This window comes from Phalacrocorax carbo, chromosome 1 (genome assembly GCF_963921805.1).
Source record: "Phalacrocorax carbo chromosome 1, bPhaCar2.1, whole genome shotgun sequence".
Classification (NCBI taxonomy): domain Eukaryota; kingdom Metazoa; phylum Chordata; class Aves; order Suliformes; family Phalacrocoracidae; genus Phalacrocorax; species Phalacrocorax carbo.
In genome coordinates, this window is record NC_087513.1 from 217,185,946 (window position 1) to 217,202,090 (window position 16,145).

General features: G+C 55.0%; 2 protein-coding genes across 2 annotated transcripts in view; both read left to right on the forward strand.

Annotated features, from left to right (window-relative positions):
• On the forward strand, positions 1-972 carry LOC104046683 (olfactory receptor 2AT4). The gene has a single exon (XM_009506868.2). The coding sequence runs from the start codon at positions 1-3 to the stop codon at positions 970-972; it is 972 nt and encodes a 323-aa protein (XP_009505163.2).
• An 8,787-nt stretch (positions 973-9,759) lies between these two features.
• LOC135313234 (disintegrin and metalloproteinase domain-containing protein 9-like) overlaps positions 9,760-16,145 on the forward strand; it is a 30,979-nt gene continuing 24,593 nt past the window's right edge. The window contains exons 1-5 of the mRNA XM_064450815.1: positions 9,760-9,931; positions 13,940-14,034; positions 14,226-14,290; positions 14,392-14,470; positions 14,948-15,024. Of these exons, the coding sequence (XP_064306885.1) occupies positions 9,760-9,931; positions 13,940-14,034; positions 14,226-14,290; positions 14,392-14,470; positions 14,948-15,024 (488 nt within the window). The remainder of the gene's footprint in view (positions 9,932-13,939; positions 14,035-14,225; positions 14,291-14,391; positions 14,471-14,947; positions 15,025-16,145) is intronic.

Sequence of the window (16,145 nt, forward strand, 5' to 3'; positions counted from 1 at the left end):
ATGGAAAGCTGCAGCAGCAATGCTTCGGCTAAAGTATTTTTCTTGGTGGGGTTTCCAGCTCTCCAGGATTTCCAGACCCTGCTCTTCGTTGTGTTCTTGCTATTCTACCTGCTGATTCTTGTTGGTAACGCCGTTATCATCACCGTGGTTGTGGTTGACCGTACACTCCACAAACCCATGTACTTTTTCCTGATTAACCTCTCTGTGTTAGACCTGCTGTTCACAACCACCACCATCCCCAAAATGCTGGCAATGTTCCTGGCCAACGCTAAAACCATCTCGTTTCGGGGCTGTTTTCTGCAGATGTACAGTTTTCACGGGTTGACGGTAACTGAGGCGCTTCTCCTGGTGGTCATGGCTTACGACCGCCACGAAGCCATCTGCAACCCCCTCCGTTACCCGGCCAAGATGACAAGAAGGGTGACCATCCAGCTGGCAGCAAGCGCCTGGATCACTGCGCTGCTGATACCCGTGCCCGTCATCACGCAGACCTCTCAGCTAGCTTACAGGGACACGACCAGGGTCCACCACTGCTTTTGCGACCACCTCGCGGTGGTACAAGCCGCGTGCTCGGACTTCAGTGCCGATTTCCAGACCTTCTTGGGGTTCTCCATCGCTATGACAGTGTCGGTCGTCCCTCTGTTGCTCGTCACCCTCTCGTACGTCCACATCATCCTCTCCGTATTAAAGATCAACTCCAAAGAAGGACGCGTGAAGGCTTTTTCAACATGTACTTCCCATCTGCTTGTGGTGGGCACTTACTACTCCTCCATCGTTGTGGCGTACATGTCCTACAGAGCGGACATCCCCGTTGATGTCCATGTCATGAGCAACGTTGTCTTCTCTATTTTAACTCCCTTGTTAAACCCCATCATTTACACTTTACGGAACAAGGAAGTAAAATCCGCGGTTAAAAAGTCTATTTTTCAGAAAGTCTTTCTCCTTTCTAAAAAAATTAATTTATTTGGGTAAAATTTACAGCAGTGCAGAAGCCTCCTGCTATTTATTATTTCAGTCCTCTGGTTAATTAAAACATCACCGCCTTTGGAGTTCTGTTTGGTCCCCCTGAACTGTGGTGTATCCTGTGCTAATGCATTTCAGCCTATTTCTGCCAAGTTTTTAGTAGACCTGCTGTAATATTTATCATTTTCTAGTTTGGTTTCTATCTTTTCGTGACTAAATCACAGATGCACGAAATAAAGCTGTGAATGCACTAAATAAAGCTGAACTAGAGCGGTACCGCATGGCTTTACCCTTTCCCCTCCACACTGAACTGCGGAGGATGCAGTATTTTAATTCCTCCGTGTCAGAGTTTGAGGCGGGGGGGTAGCAGTTATTTTCCCTACGAATGACAGAGGTGACCCTGGACTGTTACTCCTGGGTGAGGAACCTACAAAATCACTTTACCGGACTGCAGAACTGTGGGGAAAGTTAAAGATAAATTAAAAATGCAGCTCGTGCAGCTGGATGAAACGGTGCCCGCGTGGAATACGGCGCCATCAACCACCTCTCGTATCCAACAGCCTGATCTGCAGGTTCCCGCACTAGGAAAGGTGATGTGAAGCGACAGACAAGGAACCATGAACCTCAAATTTTAGCCAGAGATGCTCTCAGGCATCAGAAAGTGTGATTGCTTAGCTGGAGCTTAATTCATTCTTTTTTCTCCAGAGCAGGCACATAGTTGGGTGCAAATGAGCATCTCGGACTTTTTGAGACACCCCTGATTTTTCCTGTGGTTAGCATGCAGAAATATATGCCTTTCCTACAGTGCCTGTTTAACGAAGCCTTTCAAAGCTCATTAAAGGTGTTGGGTTCTGCAGCAGCGATCTGGGGGAAGACTTGGGCTTGGGCTTGGGCTTGGGCTTGGGTTTGGGTTTGGGCTTGGGCTTGGGTTTGGGCTTGGGCTTGGGCTTGGGCTTGGGCTTGGGCTTGGGCTTGGGCTTGGGCTTGGGCTTGGGCTTGGGTTTGGGCTTGGGCTATCTCCTCACCCATTCTCCCACTAACATTTTTAACTTGAGACATTGACTCAACCCAGATTCAACCCGTTGCTTTGACAGCCCATGCAGGATTAGAAAGGCCTCTGTTTCCAGCATACAGACAAACTTCTTTCCCCTCCTGTGACCGACCCTCAATGCTCTTGGCTGCCTCTGAGCAGAGGAGCTCCAGCCAAGGAGGGCTGGGGAGGTGGAGACCCTGCCAGGCAGGCGAGGAGGTGACAACAGCCACTCTCCTGCACTGTCCAGCACCAAAAAGGTACTCAAGGACTGGGGATTAATTGAAAGAGAGTTAAGAAAGAGGTCATTTAAACATAGCAGTGGATGTTGGCAGAATAGGTTATTTTTTAAATGCCTTTTAAACATTTAGTGCTTCCCACTACATGAAGTCCCCAACATCCAGAGCATCTTCTCTGTCGTGAGTGTGTGAGCAGGAGCTGAAAGCTTTTCAGAATCACAGAATCATGGAATGGTTTGGGTGGGGACCTTTAGAGCTCGCCCAGTCCCACCCCCTGCCATGGGCAGGGACATCTTCAGCTCCATCAGGTCGCTCAGAGCCCGTCCAGCCTCACCTGGGATGTGCCCAGGGATGGGGCATCGACCACCTCTCGGGGCACCCTGGGCCAGTGTCTCACCACCCTCAGCGTAAAACATTTCTCCCTTCGATCCAGTCTGAATCTCCCCTCCTTTAGTTTCAAACCATCCCCCCTTGGCCTGTCACAGCAGGCCTTGCTAAAGAGGTCGCCCCCACCCTTCCTACAGCCCCCCTTTAAGCCCTGGGGGGCCGCAATAAGGTCTCCCCGCAGCCTCCCCTTCCCCGGGCTGAACAACCCCAGCTCTCCCAGCCCAGCCTCGCAGCAGAGGGGCTCCAGCCCTCGGAGCATTTCTGTGCCCCCTCTGGCCCCGCTCCAACAGCCCCGTGTCTGTCCCGTGCTGAGGAGCCCCGAGCTGGAGGCGGCGCTGCAGGGGGGTCTCACAGAGCGGGGCAGGGGGGCAGCACCCCCTCCCTCGCCCTGCTGCCCGCGCTGCTGGGGATGCAGCCCCGGGCACGGCTGGGGGTCTGGGCTGCGAGCGCACGTTGCCGGCTCGTGTCCAGCTTTTCACCCCCAGCACCCCCAAGCCCTTCTCGGCAGGGCTGCCCTCCATCCCCCATCCCCCAGCCTGCGTGGGTACCGGGGGTGGCCCCGGCCCAGGGGCAGGACCTTACACTTGGCCTTGCTGAACCTCATGGGGCTCTCCCAGCCCCCCCTCTCCAGCGTGTCCAGGTCCCTCTGGATGACACCCCGTCCTTCTGGCACGTTAACGGCACCGCTCAGCTTGGTGTCATGTGCAGACCTGCTGAGGGCACACTCGATCCCACTCTCTGTGTCACTGATGAAGATATTAAACAGCACTGGTCCCAGTACAGACCCCTGAGGGACACCACTCATCACCAGTCTCCATCTGGGCGTAGAGCCATTGGCCATGACCCTCTGGATGTGACCATCCAGCCAGTTCCTTACCCACCAAACAGTCCGCCCATCAAATCCACATCTCCCCAGTTTAGAGACAAACTTGTGAGCAAGTCACTGAAGGTATTCGCATGGCATCATCTCGGTTGCCTAAAAGTGGCCACCACGCTCGGGCACAGGCTCTTCCTCCCAGTGAGGAGGCACCATGGGATTCGTACAGGGAAGACAAGATGTCTGTGCGTTCGTCAGCACGTGGGCACACGTACATGGGCATGCATATACACGTGCACATGATAGCTGCAGAAGTGAAGTAAACCCTGGAAAAAAACAGCAGTAGGTCTTCTTCCCAGCTGTGAGGGACCTTCCAGCCGTTGCGGTTCCTCTGCACGGCTTTGGCCTTCGTCTGCACGCATCCCACCGCAGTGGGAAGGCGGCCACGGGGTGGAGCTCAGAGATTCCCCCGACAGAATGAGGACATACCCTGAAAACTCATCACTGGCCCCGCTGTTCACAAGAGAGGAGAGCTGCACACATGTTAAGAAAGAGGTTTCCCCCAGGGATCTGGCAGACACGCTAACAAGCACGCCAAGTTCAGGTGCCTGAAGAGCTCTCATGGGACCAGGAGGTCTCTAATGAGACTTCCAGGATTAAACTGTGCTAGAGAGCGGGCACCACGGATCATTAACTCTCCCTTGGTCCCAGCTTTTGCAGCCTGTGGCCTTTGAGGCTGGGAGAGCTGACATCCTTGTAGCACGAAGCTCCATCACTTCTAGTTTGACTGGAGTGGGGTTTTCAGTTGAAAGCCCCTCCCAACAAAGTGTTTAGCAGCAAAGAACCACTCATAATGACCAGTAAAATGTTCTCTTTTTTTATTACTCGCACAGTTAAGAACCTAAGCCTTATTTCCACTTCGATATTACTCATTTCCCGCCATAAGACGCTGTTTCATTTTTTGCCTGACACCAGGTCCCTGTTGCCGATGTAAATTCATGTACAAGATGATCAAACTCTCCCTTATGAAACGAGTGCCCAGAGGCTCACACTGTAATATGTATTTTCCAAACTTTTAACCATTCTCATGATTCTTCTCCCAAACCTCTTTATGTTTTAACATTCCTCTTGAAGCATAATCATAAAAACTTGATATAATGATCCTGTATTGGCTGCACCACCATCAAACAGAGATTATCACTACCTAACGCTTCCAGCATTCCCCCCTTGGCATATATAGGATTGTTTTACTCATCTCAACAAGTCGTTTTGGAGAGGCAAGTGTTTCCAAGAAAAAAAAGCTCTAAACATACAAATTTTAGCTGCTATTTTGATTGTATGGACTTTTCCAAGTGCCCCGAGGATGGGAAGCAGCCAGCACACCGACCCGGGAGCTGTGCGGAGCCCGGCATCGTGGAGGTGCTTAACGCAGAGGGATAACCCCCAACCCATCAGGGCTCGCATGCCTTTCTCATCCGTGGCTTGGAAACTCCTCCCAAAGCCCTGGGACAGGATGCTGAATTAAAAATGTATCGCAGTCTGGAGGAAGAGGGAGGAAATGGGGAGCGCCGCGCTCTTCCCTCGGCTAGTCATCAGGAGAAAAAATAAGTCGTGGAGAAAGGACGCATTCGGGTTTCCCCCAGCGCCAGCTGCCATAAAAATCCCGTGGTGGCCTTGGGCGATGGCTCATGACCACGAACCGCAGGGGTGGTTCAGCCACTGCAGCCGCAGGGTGAGACGCTGAGACCCACCAGCAGCACCGCTCCTCCCCGTCCGACACCCATGGGCACGCTGGGGTGAAAAATCACCCCCCAAAAAAATGAACAGAAGATGAACATCATCTGTCACCTCTTAGAAGTTTGTTTCATTATAAGGGAATAAACCCCCCCAAAGCTGCAGGTGTCCCCACTGTGTCCTTCACAGGAGCTGCAGCCAGGAGGCATCATTCCAGCACATGCACCTTTATCTCTGGAAATTATTAATATAAAGCCAATACTCAGACTTCTGTCCCCGCCTTGCACGTGGGGCTTAGCCTCAAGGAGGAGGGGACCCTTCTAAGACCTCCCGAGAAGGAGCGGAGCCTGCAGCGAAGGGAAGAGCCTGACTGCTGCACCCCACTGCCAGCACGACTATATAAAAGAAGGAAATCCACCCAAAGGCTTTTACCTAGTTTTTAAACAAAGTTTTCCCTTTGCACAACGTGCATTTACTTGAGGAACCGGGCTTTTTCACCAGCCTGATGCTGTTGGCTGCTCAAGAGGGATGCAAACACCTCGGTCATCTACTCAAGGGCAAGGTTAGAGCGGGCAGGGTAGAGAGGCTTGCAGCCGGCGTTTGGAATAGCATTACAGAATATAACTGCCAAGACAGGACGCTAAAGCCTTCTCCACTCCCCTCATTCATCACATTTGACAATATAATAATTTTGCCTAACAGCTAGAAACCATTTCCAGCTAATATTATTTGTTATCTGCAGCAATAGCATTATGCTGATATCCAGAGGGTCATGCAGCTGCCTTTTACAAGATGTTGCGTTCATATAATGAGTTTTCTGCTCCAAACCTCCATCTCGGTTTCATATGAAACAAAAAATAAGTAAGAATTACATTGAGCAGAAGAACCTGCAGACTCTGAGCACCAGTTTTCCAGGTGCAGCTGGATGTTTCTGAGCCATGAGCTGTGGTCTCTTTATGAATATGAACCCCCAAATCCTTCCCATACCCGACTTGTATGTCAGAAAGAACACACTGTGTAATACTTCACTCTCCATCCAAGCAGTAAATTTTCTCACCTAATACTCATTATTGTCCTTAAATTACACCAGTGCTGTCCACCTTGCCTTCGGGGATGCCAGCCCCCCTTCTCCAGCCCCTCCACATCCCAGCAGCTCAAAACACTCTCCTTTCTCCATAGAAATCTTGCAGAAAACCCAGGGTTCCTTTTGTTGTTTTGTTTCAAAATGAAAGAAAATCAGAAAATCAAATCAAAATATGTCAGATTTTGCATCCATATAAAAATACATGCACCCCAAGGAGCTCATCAGCGCCCGCATTCATCTGCTGGTCACCCCCTCCATGACGAGAGCCCTCTCCTCCTTGACTTGCTGCTGCTTCTTCATGCCTGAGATGCCCTTCCCAAGCGGGTCATGAGCTCATGTGTTGTGCGAATGATGTACACACGCTGCCAAGCAAAGCCCAGATTGTTTCAAGTGCCATTATAATAATAGCCCACAATCATATATGAATTTAATCTATTTTGCAATCAGAATTCTCCCACATAAAGTTATTGTAAAAGCAGATATTCTTTTTCCGTGGTTCCTGTACGCTCACCATCGAACCGAAAAACTTCAAAATATATTTGCTTTCGTTGTTTTTTGGTTTGGTTTGGTTTCACCTGGTGTGAAGTGAAAGCCTCACCCACCGCAGTGCTCCATGGAGAAGGCACCCAAATCACATCGAATCACAGAATCATTAAGGTTGGAAAAGACCTCTCGGATCATCAAGGCCAACCCCCAACCCAACACCCCCAGGCCTCCTAAACCATGGCCCCAAGTCCCACGGCTACACGGTGGTTGAACCCCCCCAGGGACGGGGACTCCCCCACCTCTCTGGGCAGCCTGTGCCAGGGCCTGACCGCTCTGGCAGGGAAGGCATTTTCCCTCACATCCAACCTAAACCTCCCCTGACGCAGCCTGAGGCCGTTCCCTCTCGCCCTGTCACTGGTGACTTGGGAGCAGAGACCAGCCCCCCCTCACTCCAGCCCCTCTCAGGCAGCTGCAGAGAGCGAGAAGGGCTCCCCTCAGCCCCCCCTTCTCCAGGCTAAACCCCCCCAGCTCCCCCAGCCGCCCCCCAGCACACTTGTGCTCCAGACCCTGCCCCAGCCCCGCTGCCCTTCTCTGGACACGCTCCAGCCCCTCAAGGCCCTTCTTGTCCCAAGGGGCCCGATCCTGAACAAAGACACCCCCACACACCTCCCTACCCCCCAGAAAAGCACAGTGCTTGCTGAGGTCACTCAAAAACCTCCAAAGAACCCCCTGAGCCCTGAAGTCAACTCCCCGTCCCCCCCCAGCTCACATCCCCCTCTTCTCACCCGCCAGAGCCAAGCTCTCCAGCTGAGCTCCTCCATAGCCAAGAAGGAAAAAAAAGAGAGATATTCATGCGTAAGCCACCCTGCCTCTCGTATTTCTCCGTGGGGGCTGGCCTGCACCTGGAAATGTTTGCAGTCACCAGGGTGACTGAGCAGAGAAGTCTTCTCTCCTCAAAGCAGATCGGTTCTGGTCAGCTCACAAGGGATCTCGCTGCAGCAGGGAAATCCAAAGCCGTGAGGTTTTCAGGGCTGTTTATAGATTTAAGAGCCAGGGAAATCTGCTTCGGCAATGTCACAGCATCTGCAGTGGAGCGATGCACGTTCTGAACAATTGTTTTTAACAGCATAAAAGTTAAAAGTGCAGGTTGAGAAGTGGGTGTCCCTGCAGACAGACCCCCCCCAGACATGCCACTGCTCCACCGAGACACGTCACGGCACAAGTCCCTGAACCTGGAGAACGGACCCACCGTCTCCTCGGTGTCTTAACACCAGCTCTCATAGTTGGCACCAGCAGCGCAGCCCTTGGTAACGCGATTTCTGGGGTTTCCCCTCTGCTTTTCGCATAGATTTTACTGCTTTCGACTGCATCCCTTCACTCCTGGGGAGCCACACGACGTTTGCTGCGTATTTGTCACGCTGGGATCGCCTGAAAGGAGTCGAGGGGAGGGGGGAAAGGGGGTTTTTTGTACACAGAAGAAGAAAAGCCTTATGGTCCAAGCCCCAGGGAGCCCGGGGACAGCCGGGAAGCCATTCCCAAGTCACGTTCTGCTGCAGCTTCCCTGCTTAATGCCTTTCTTCACCGTTTCTTCCTCGGAAATCCACACAGCTGCAAACCCCGCCAGGAGCCGGGCGTCTTTCAGAGTCTTCCAGTGGTCGTGAAGCCCTTGGTCTTCCCTGCACACCCTGCTTTGAGGTGTCTCCTTTCCCATGCCCTAGGCTGGCGACCTGCCCTTTCAGAGCAGTTGCTGTGTCTGAGACGAGATGGCTCCTCTTTCACCCGGCCAGGCAAGGAGGGATCAAGAGGGATCCTTCTCCTCGCTCCTGCTGCTGAGAGCCTTCTCCTTGGTCCCTCTGCGCCAGGGTGCTGGGAGCAGGGGAGACACCGTGCCCTGGAAGATGCTTTTCCCATGCGAGGCTTGCGCTGGGGATGAGCTGAGCAATGCACAGCCCCGGGACAGGGCGAAGGAGAGGCAGGTGTGCAGTGTCTCACCGTGACCCAAATCATCGAACCACAGAATCATTAAGAGGGGAAAAGACCTCTAGGACCATCAAGTCCAACCACCAACCCAACACTACCATGTCTCCTAAACCATGCCCTGACGTGCCACGTCTGCACGGGCTTTGAACACCCCTCCAATTTTTTTGAACACCTCCAATTTTTTGAACACCTCCAATTTTTTGAACAATCCTCCAACTCTTGCTATTAGAAAGGACGGGGCCTGGGGGGGTCATTGCAGGGATCCTGTTTGGCCCCACGCATGTCTCTATGAGTCTTCAAGACGAGAAAAACGAGGAGCATCCTTCTGCCCTTGCAGCAAAAAGATGAACAGTGTCGCGGGCTGCACTAGACGAAGGTGTTGCCAGTAGGTCGAGGGAGGCGATCCTTCCCCTCTGCTCAGCACTGGTGAGGCCGCAGCTGGAGCGCTGGGGCCAGTGCTGGGCTCCCCAGTACGAGAGAGGCACGGACATACTGGGGAGAGCCCGGAGAAAGGCCATTTCTTTTGATTCTTCCCCTGATATCTCTGTTTTGCTTAATTTAAGCTGTTATGGTTTACAACTTAGCTAGCGTTTCGATTTCAAAGACCTACAGAAGCCTGCCAACGTTAGCCCATCCCCTCCAGCAGTTTCTGTACACGGTTCCTCCTCCTTTATGCTTGAATAGTTCTCATTTTCTGTCCCCTACCCTCCAAAAAAATTTTAAAAAAAGAGGAAAAAAGCTACCGTGGGTTAAAGAAAACATCTGTAAATAAATACCTGGTTAATAGAGATGATATTCACGAGGGTGGAAATTAAAGGGGAGGCAGCTGGGGACTGGTTTGAGCCCCACGTAGCTCGTCACGCTCTTGCAAGGGAGGGAAAAGGAATAAACAGAGAAACAGCAAAGCTGCCGGTGACAGAAATCATAAACAGAAAGTGGGAAGCGGCACAGAGAGACGCCGCGATCCCGAATCGCTGGGCGACGGAGCGGGCGTGTGCGGGCGTAGGGGGAGAGACGAACCGACACCACGCAGGTGGAAATGAGGCGACACCGCTCGGGAAAGGGCACGAAGAACAGCCATGGTAGCTCTGACATCGCAGCTCCGCACCGTCAGCTGCCCCCGAAACGGATCGCTGCCAAGCGGAGAGAGCGAACTCGAAAGCAGTATTATCCCACACAGTGTCCCAAATCCTCCGCTATTCCACCCAACGGTTTGATCTCCTCAACCACCTAAAAAGGGATTGTTTAGTGTTTCTCCCGCCGCAAGCACACCCGCAGAGGCTTTGCTCCAGCGCGGGCTGGCTCTGACCCTTCGTGTGCGGCTCCCATTTGGCTCCTGCAGTCGCTCGCCGCGTTCATCGCGCTTTGCCTCCGCTGCCGGGGATCGCAAGGGGCTCCCAAAGGGCCCGTCTCCCCCTCCGTTTTTTCACCTTCCCTCTGCGTTTCAGTACGTTGCCTCTGCGTCGCATCCGTGCCCTCGGCAGCATTTAAGGACCCGGGGGGGGGGCACGTCCAGAAGAGCCTCGTGCCATGGGCTGAGCTGGGCCGTGACCCCCTCGCCCGGCGCCGTGCGCCCGGGGGGAAGGAGGGACGGCCCGCGCCTGCGATGCAGCATTTTCCCTTTAAATGCTCTGACGGGAAGAACGACAGTTTCAGCTTTAACGGACCCCTGATTTCTGGAATTCAGTTATGCGCTGCTGGGAAGGCAGAGGCTGAGGGGCGGGGGGTGCTGGATGCCACTGGGAGGGCAAAGGAGAGGGCCCAGGTGGTAGGTGGGGGTGGGACAGGGCAGGACGGGATGGGAGAGGATGGGGGGGAGGTGGAGGGGGGTGGTGGCAGTTGGAGGTGGGATTGGGGTGCTGGAAGGTGGCAGAAAAGGCCCAGGTGGCAGTTGGAGGTGGGATGGGGATGGGATGGGGAGGGGGATTGGGATGGGGATGGGATGGGATGGGGATGGGGATGGGGATGGGGATGGGGATGGGGATGGGATGGGATGGGGATGGGATGGGGAGGGGGATGGGGATGGGGATGGGGATGGGATGGGGATGGGATGGGATGGGGATGGGATGGGGATGGGATGGGGAGGGGGATGGGGATTGGGATGGGATGGGGATGGGATGGGGATGGGGATGGGGATGGGATGGGATGCGAAGGGGATGGGGATGGGGATGGGGATGGGGATTGGGATGGGGATGGGATGGGATGGGGATGGGGATGGGGATGGGGATGGGATGGGATGCGAAGGGGATGGGGATGGGGATGGGGATGGGGATTGGGATGGGATGGGGATGGGATGGGATGGGGATGGGATGGGGATGGGGATGGGGATGGGATGGGATGGGGATGGGATGGGGATGGGGATGGGGATGGGGATGGGATGGGGATGGGGATGGGGATGGGGATGGGGATGGGATGCGAAGGGGATGGGGATGGGGATGGGGATGGGGATGGGGATGGGGATGGGATGGGAAGGGGATGGGAAGGGGATGGGGATGGGGATGGGGATGGGGATGGGGATGGGATGGGATGGGAAGGGGATGGGGATGGGGATGGGGATGGGGATGGGATGGGGATGGGGATGGGGATGGGGATGGGATGGGGATGGGATGGGGATGGGGATGGGGATGGGGATGGGATGGGATGGGGATGGGATGGGGATGGGGATGGGGATGGGATGGGATGCGAAGGGGATGGGGATGGGGATGGGGATGGGGATGGGGATGGGGATGGGATGGGATGGGATAGGAAGGGGATGGGGATGGGGATGGGGATGGGGATGGGGATGGGATGGGATGGGGATGGGGATGGGGATGGGGATGGGGATGGGATGGGATGGGAAGGGGATGGGGATGGGGATGGGGATGGGATGGGATGGGGATGGGGATGGGGATGGGGATGGGGATGGGGATGGGGATGGGGATGGGATGGGATGGGAAGGGGATGGGGATGGGGATGGGGATGGGGATGGGGATGGGATGGGATGGGGATGGGGATGGGGATGGGGATGGGGATGGGATGGGGATGGGGATGGGATGGGATGGGATGGGATGGGATGGGGATGGGATGGGATGGGATGGGGATGGGGATGGGGATGGGATGGGAAGGGGATGGGGATGGGGATGGGGATGGGGATGGGATGGGGGTGGGGATGGGGATGGGGATGGGGATGGGGATGGGATGGGATGGGATGGGATGGGATGGGGATGGGGATGGGGATGGGGATGGGGATGGGGATGGGATGGGGATGGGGATGGGGATGGGGATGGGATGGGGAGGGGGATGGGGATGGGATGGGATGGGATGGGGATGGGGATGGGGATGGGGATGGGGATGGGGATGGGGATGGGATGGGGGTGGGGGTGGGGATGGGGATGGGGATGGGGATGGGGATGGGGATGGGATGGGATGGGGATGGGGATGGGGATGGGGATGGGGATGGGATGGGGATGGGGATTGGGATGGGATGGGATGGGATGGGGATGGGGATGGGGATGGGATGGGGATGGGGATGGGATGGGATGGGATGGGGATGGGGATGGGATGGGGATGGGATGGGGGTGGGGATGGGGATGGGATGGGATGGGATGGGATGGGGATGGGGATGGGGATGGGGATGGGATGGGATGGGGATGGGGATGGGATGGGGATGGGGATGGGGATGGGGATGGGGATGGGATGGGGATGGGGATTGGGATGGGATGGGATGGGATGGGGATGGGGATGGGGATGGGATGGGGATGGGGATGGGATGGGGATGGGGATGGCTGGCAGTTGGAGAGGCGGTGGAGTGGGGTGGGATGGCATGGCATGGCGTGAGATGGGTGGCAGTTGGAGAAGGGAGGGGAAGGGAAAGAAGGGGAGGGGCGGGCTAGCAGGCAGAAGGAGTTTGGGTGGGTGGGAGGAGGCAGATGCAGCCCAGGTGGCAGATGGAAGGTGGCAGGGCTGGGTGGCAGCGGGGTGCGGGGTTGGGGTGGGGGCAATACAGGTCCAGATGGGGACAGGCGATGGAGGCGCCCGGTGGCAGCTGGCGGTGCAGGAGTGGAGCTGGATGAGGGCAGGAGCAGGGGCTTGGGCACAGCTCGGGGCTGGAGGGTTTGGCGGCAGTTGGGGGGACCCACCGGGGGTCAGGGGAGATGGGGAGTGGGGCCAGGTGGCTGCTGGGAGGGTGGGATGGGGCCACAGCCAAGCGAGGCGGTGGAGATGGAAACAGGGTGACACCCCTGGGGTGGGCTGAGGCCAGGGGAAGTTGGGGTGGGGGCTGTGCTGATGGAGTGTCCCCACAGGGCTGGCCTGGCCTGGAGGGACACAGGGATGGGGACGGGGCACTGCCCACCCCCGAGGGGTGTGTGGGTCACAGCAGTGATGCTGCTGCTCTGCCCAGGTGAGGGGCAGGAGAGGGGGTGGAGCGGGACTGGGGTACCCCAAAGGGCAGGGTGGAGGGGCATGGGGGATGTGGGTGGGATGGGAAGCAGGCAGGGGAATGGGGGGGGGGGTGACATGGGATGGAGGTCTTGCATGGGGGGATGTGGGTGGGAGACATATGGGGCAATAGATGGGGGGATGGGGGGATGGAGGCTGGGGACATGGACTAGGTGGGCTTGGGGACTCTGGTTGGGGGAAGGCAGGGTGGGGAACAGAGGCTGGGGGTGCAGCCTGGAGCACAAGTGTGCTGGGGGGTGGCTGGGGGGGTTTAGCCTGGAGAAGGGGAGGCTGAGGGGAGCCCTTCTCGCTCTCTGCAGCTGCCTGAGAGGGGCTGGAGTGAGGGGGGGGCTGGTCTCTGCTCCCAAGTCACCAGTGACAGGGCGAGAGGGAACGGCCTCAGGCTGCGTCAGGGGAGGTTTAGGTTGGGTGTGAGGGAAAATGCCTTCCCTGCCAGAGGGGTCAGGCCCTGGCACAGGCTGCCCAGAGAGGTGGGGGAGTCACCGTCCCTGGGGGGGTTCAACCACCGTGTAGCCGTGGGACTTGGGGCCATGGGTTAGGAGGCCTGGGGGTGTTGGGTTGGGCAGTGTCTTGTGCCCTAAGCTTCACTAGAAGCCAGCATTATCAGCAGAGAGCTGCTCCACCACCTCCTTTATACCCCTGGTTGAAGACAGATGGACTCGCAACATTGAAACACACCACATTTTTCAAACTTCCACCTGAAATCCTCCTTCTGCGCTGCAACGGTGGGAAACCCTTCATCGCCTCGTGTGATTAATGCCCTTTTTCCCTCAATGCAGCATTTCCTCCAGCCGTTACCGAAGCATCGAGAATCGTCTGCTCCGAAGTGACAGTGCCCAGGCGGCTGGAGCCAAAGGACGGGGCCTTCCCTGAGGTCATTTGCTTTTTAGGAAAATGCCTTTTAGACCACGGCTCTAGGCCACGGCCTCTGCAGGGGCCGCGGGGGTGCCGAAGGGAGAGCGGGGCGAGGGGACGGCTCCCGCTTCCCCGCCAGAATCACCCTGTAAATAGTGTTCCCAGTGTTGGATTAATTGCTGAAACTCATCAGTGTCTCGGCCGTCCCAGGGGGACACGTCCTGTTTAATACCGGCAGAAGGAAACCACCACATCGTCCATCTGACGCAGGCAAAGTACGGCTCTTGCCCGGTTTTCCTTCCTCTGCTGGTTTTTATACAGGGCCATTTCGGGGAATTAATTAACCCGTACCGAGGATTTCTGCTTTGCTTTTCAGAAATTTGATAGCCAAGGACATCCCAGTTTTCACGTACAGTCCAGAGGGAGACCTGATAACCGAGTTTCCATATATTCAGGTAAGCTTAGGCGTTTGTCAAGGATGCAGCGACAGCCAGAACTACACCAGTGGGTCCGAGCTAGGGATGGCTTTCTGTTTCTAAAAAAAATCCATTATTTTTACACCATTTGTTTAAAAGAAGGAAGGAAATTGCACAGAGACTGGTAAAAACTGGAAAAACAATTTCAGATTGATCAGCAGACTTGATTTCCCTTTCACGTCTTTAAAGTTTTAAAAATAATTTTACTCTATAAAAATTGAGAAATCAAAAAATATCCCCTGAAAATTCATCATCATCCAGTGGCGGCCTACCAGGCTCCTGCTTTTTCCCCGCTCACCTTCTCTGCCTTCCCTTTTTGCACATGAAATACCCCTTCCAGAGTGGCGAAGGGTGGATCTGGGGAGGGTTTATGTGCCCCTTTACTGATGCAGAGGGTTTTATGTCCTGGGCACGGGAGCCTGTCCCGCAGCCTGAAGCCACGTGTGCACCTTGCAGGACGACTGCTACTACGAGGGGTTTGTGGAAGGCTCCCCGGGATCCGTCGCCTCCCTCAGCACGTGCTTCGGGATCAGGTAAGGGCCTTCCCAGGGGAGAATGAGGGGCTCAGTATCGAATTAACTGGGCTGGGCATTTATCTCCCTTTTCAGAGCAGGCGCCCTCACTTCTGCGTGCGATGCTTCCTTCTGCACCCCGCTTCTACAACGCAAACACAGCTGAGACGGGGTTTTTTAGTATCACAGATTTAGCATTACATTTTTAGCATTACATTTTTAGCATTACAGGTTTTACAGCATCTCCAGTATCGATTTTAAAGGCAGGTATTTCATAGAAAACCAGGTCTGAGCAAAATTCTTGGCCAGATAAGGTGCTTTACATAGCCTCTAAGCAGGTTTGACATGGCAAGACAGCTCCGAGATTTACTTTAAAAGACAGTAAACCAAGCACTTCTCAAGAAACTTTCCTCTTCAGGCACGTTCCACGCCCGGGATATATTTATTTCTGGTAACGCAAGCTCTGAACGTGAGACAGAAAGTACAACAGCCTCCTCAAATCAGACGTCCCAAAATACGGGTGGTCACCCATAACCGTCGCCAACATCCCTCTTGAAGCCCTTCCCGCAGAACTGACCCACTTTGGAGGATTAGCCAAACAAAACGGAACGCCGGCGTAGCCTCTCCTCCGAAGATTAAGAGGATGCTGAGATGTAGCTCAGCAGCCCCCTTACATCGCCCCTCTGCAACGCTATCAAACCCAAACCTTCCACCTTGTCCAGAAACAGCGGCCCTGGCGAGCAGGAGCTGCTTTTTTATTTTTTAAAGAAGTTGTCCTGGCTCTGAAAAATGTTTATTTTCTATTATTTTCACTGGCTTTGGTGGAAGGAAGTTATCCGGCCTTCCAAGCAGCCGCCCACGACTTAGAGCGTCCGGCAGAAACGGGCACGCTCTGCCGCGGTGTCGGGCTCCCCACAGCAAGCCTCTGCCCCTTGGCAGCCCTGCAGGGGACGCGCAGGTGGGAAACCGGCAGCTTTTTCCCATTTAAAAACCTTCTTGATGAACGCACCCGCACAACGGCCTTAGCAAAGTCTTCTGGGTTTCCAGCGGTTGATGAGGCCACGTTTTCCTGTTGCAATCACCAATCGGTAATTATGACCATTTTAGGACTAAAGAACTCAAACTCCGGCAAACCTAAGACT

Excerpts from the sequence above, each read along its gene's own strand:
- LOC104046683 (XM_009506868.2), top strand. The coding sequence starts at position 1 with ATGGAAAGCTGCAGCAGCAATGCTTCGGCTAAAGTATTTTTCTTGGTG.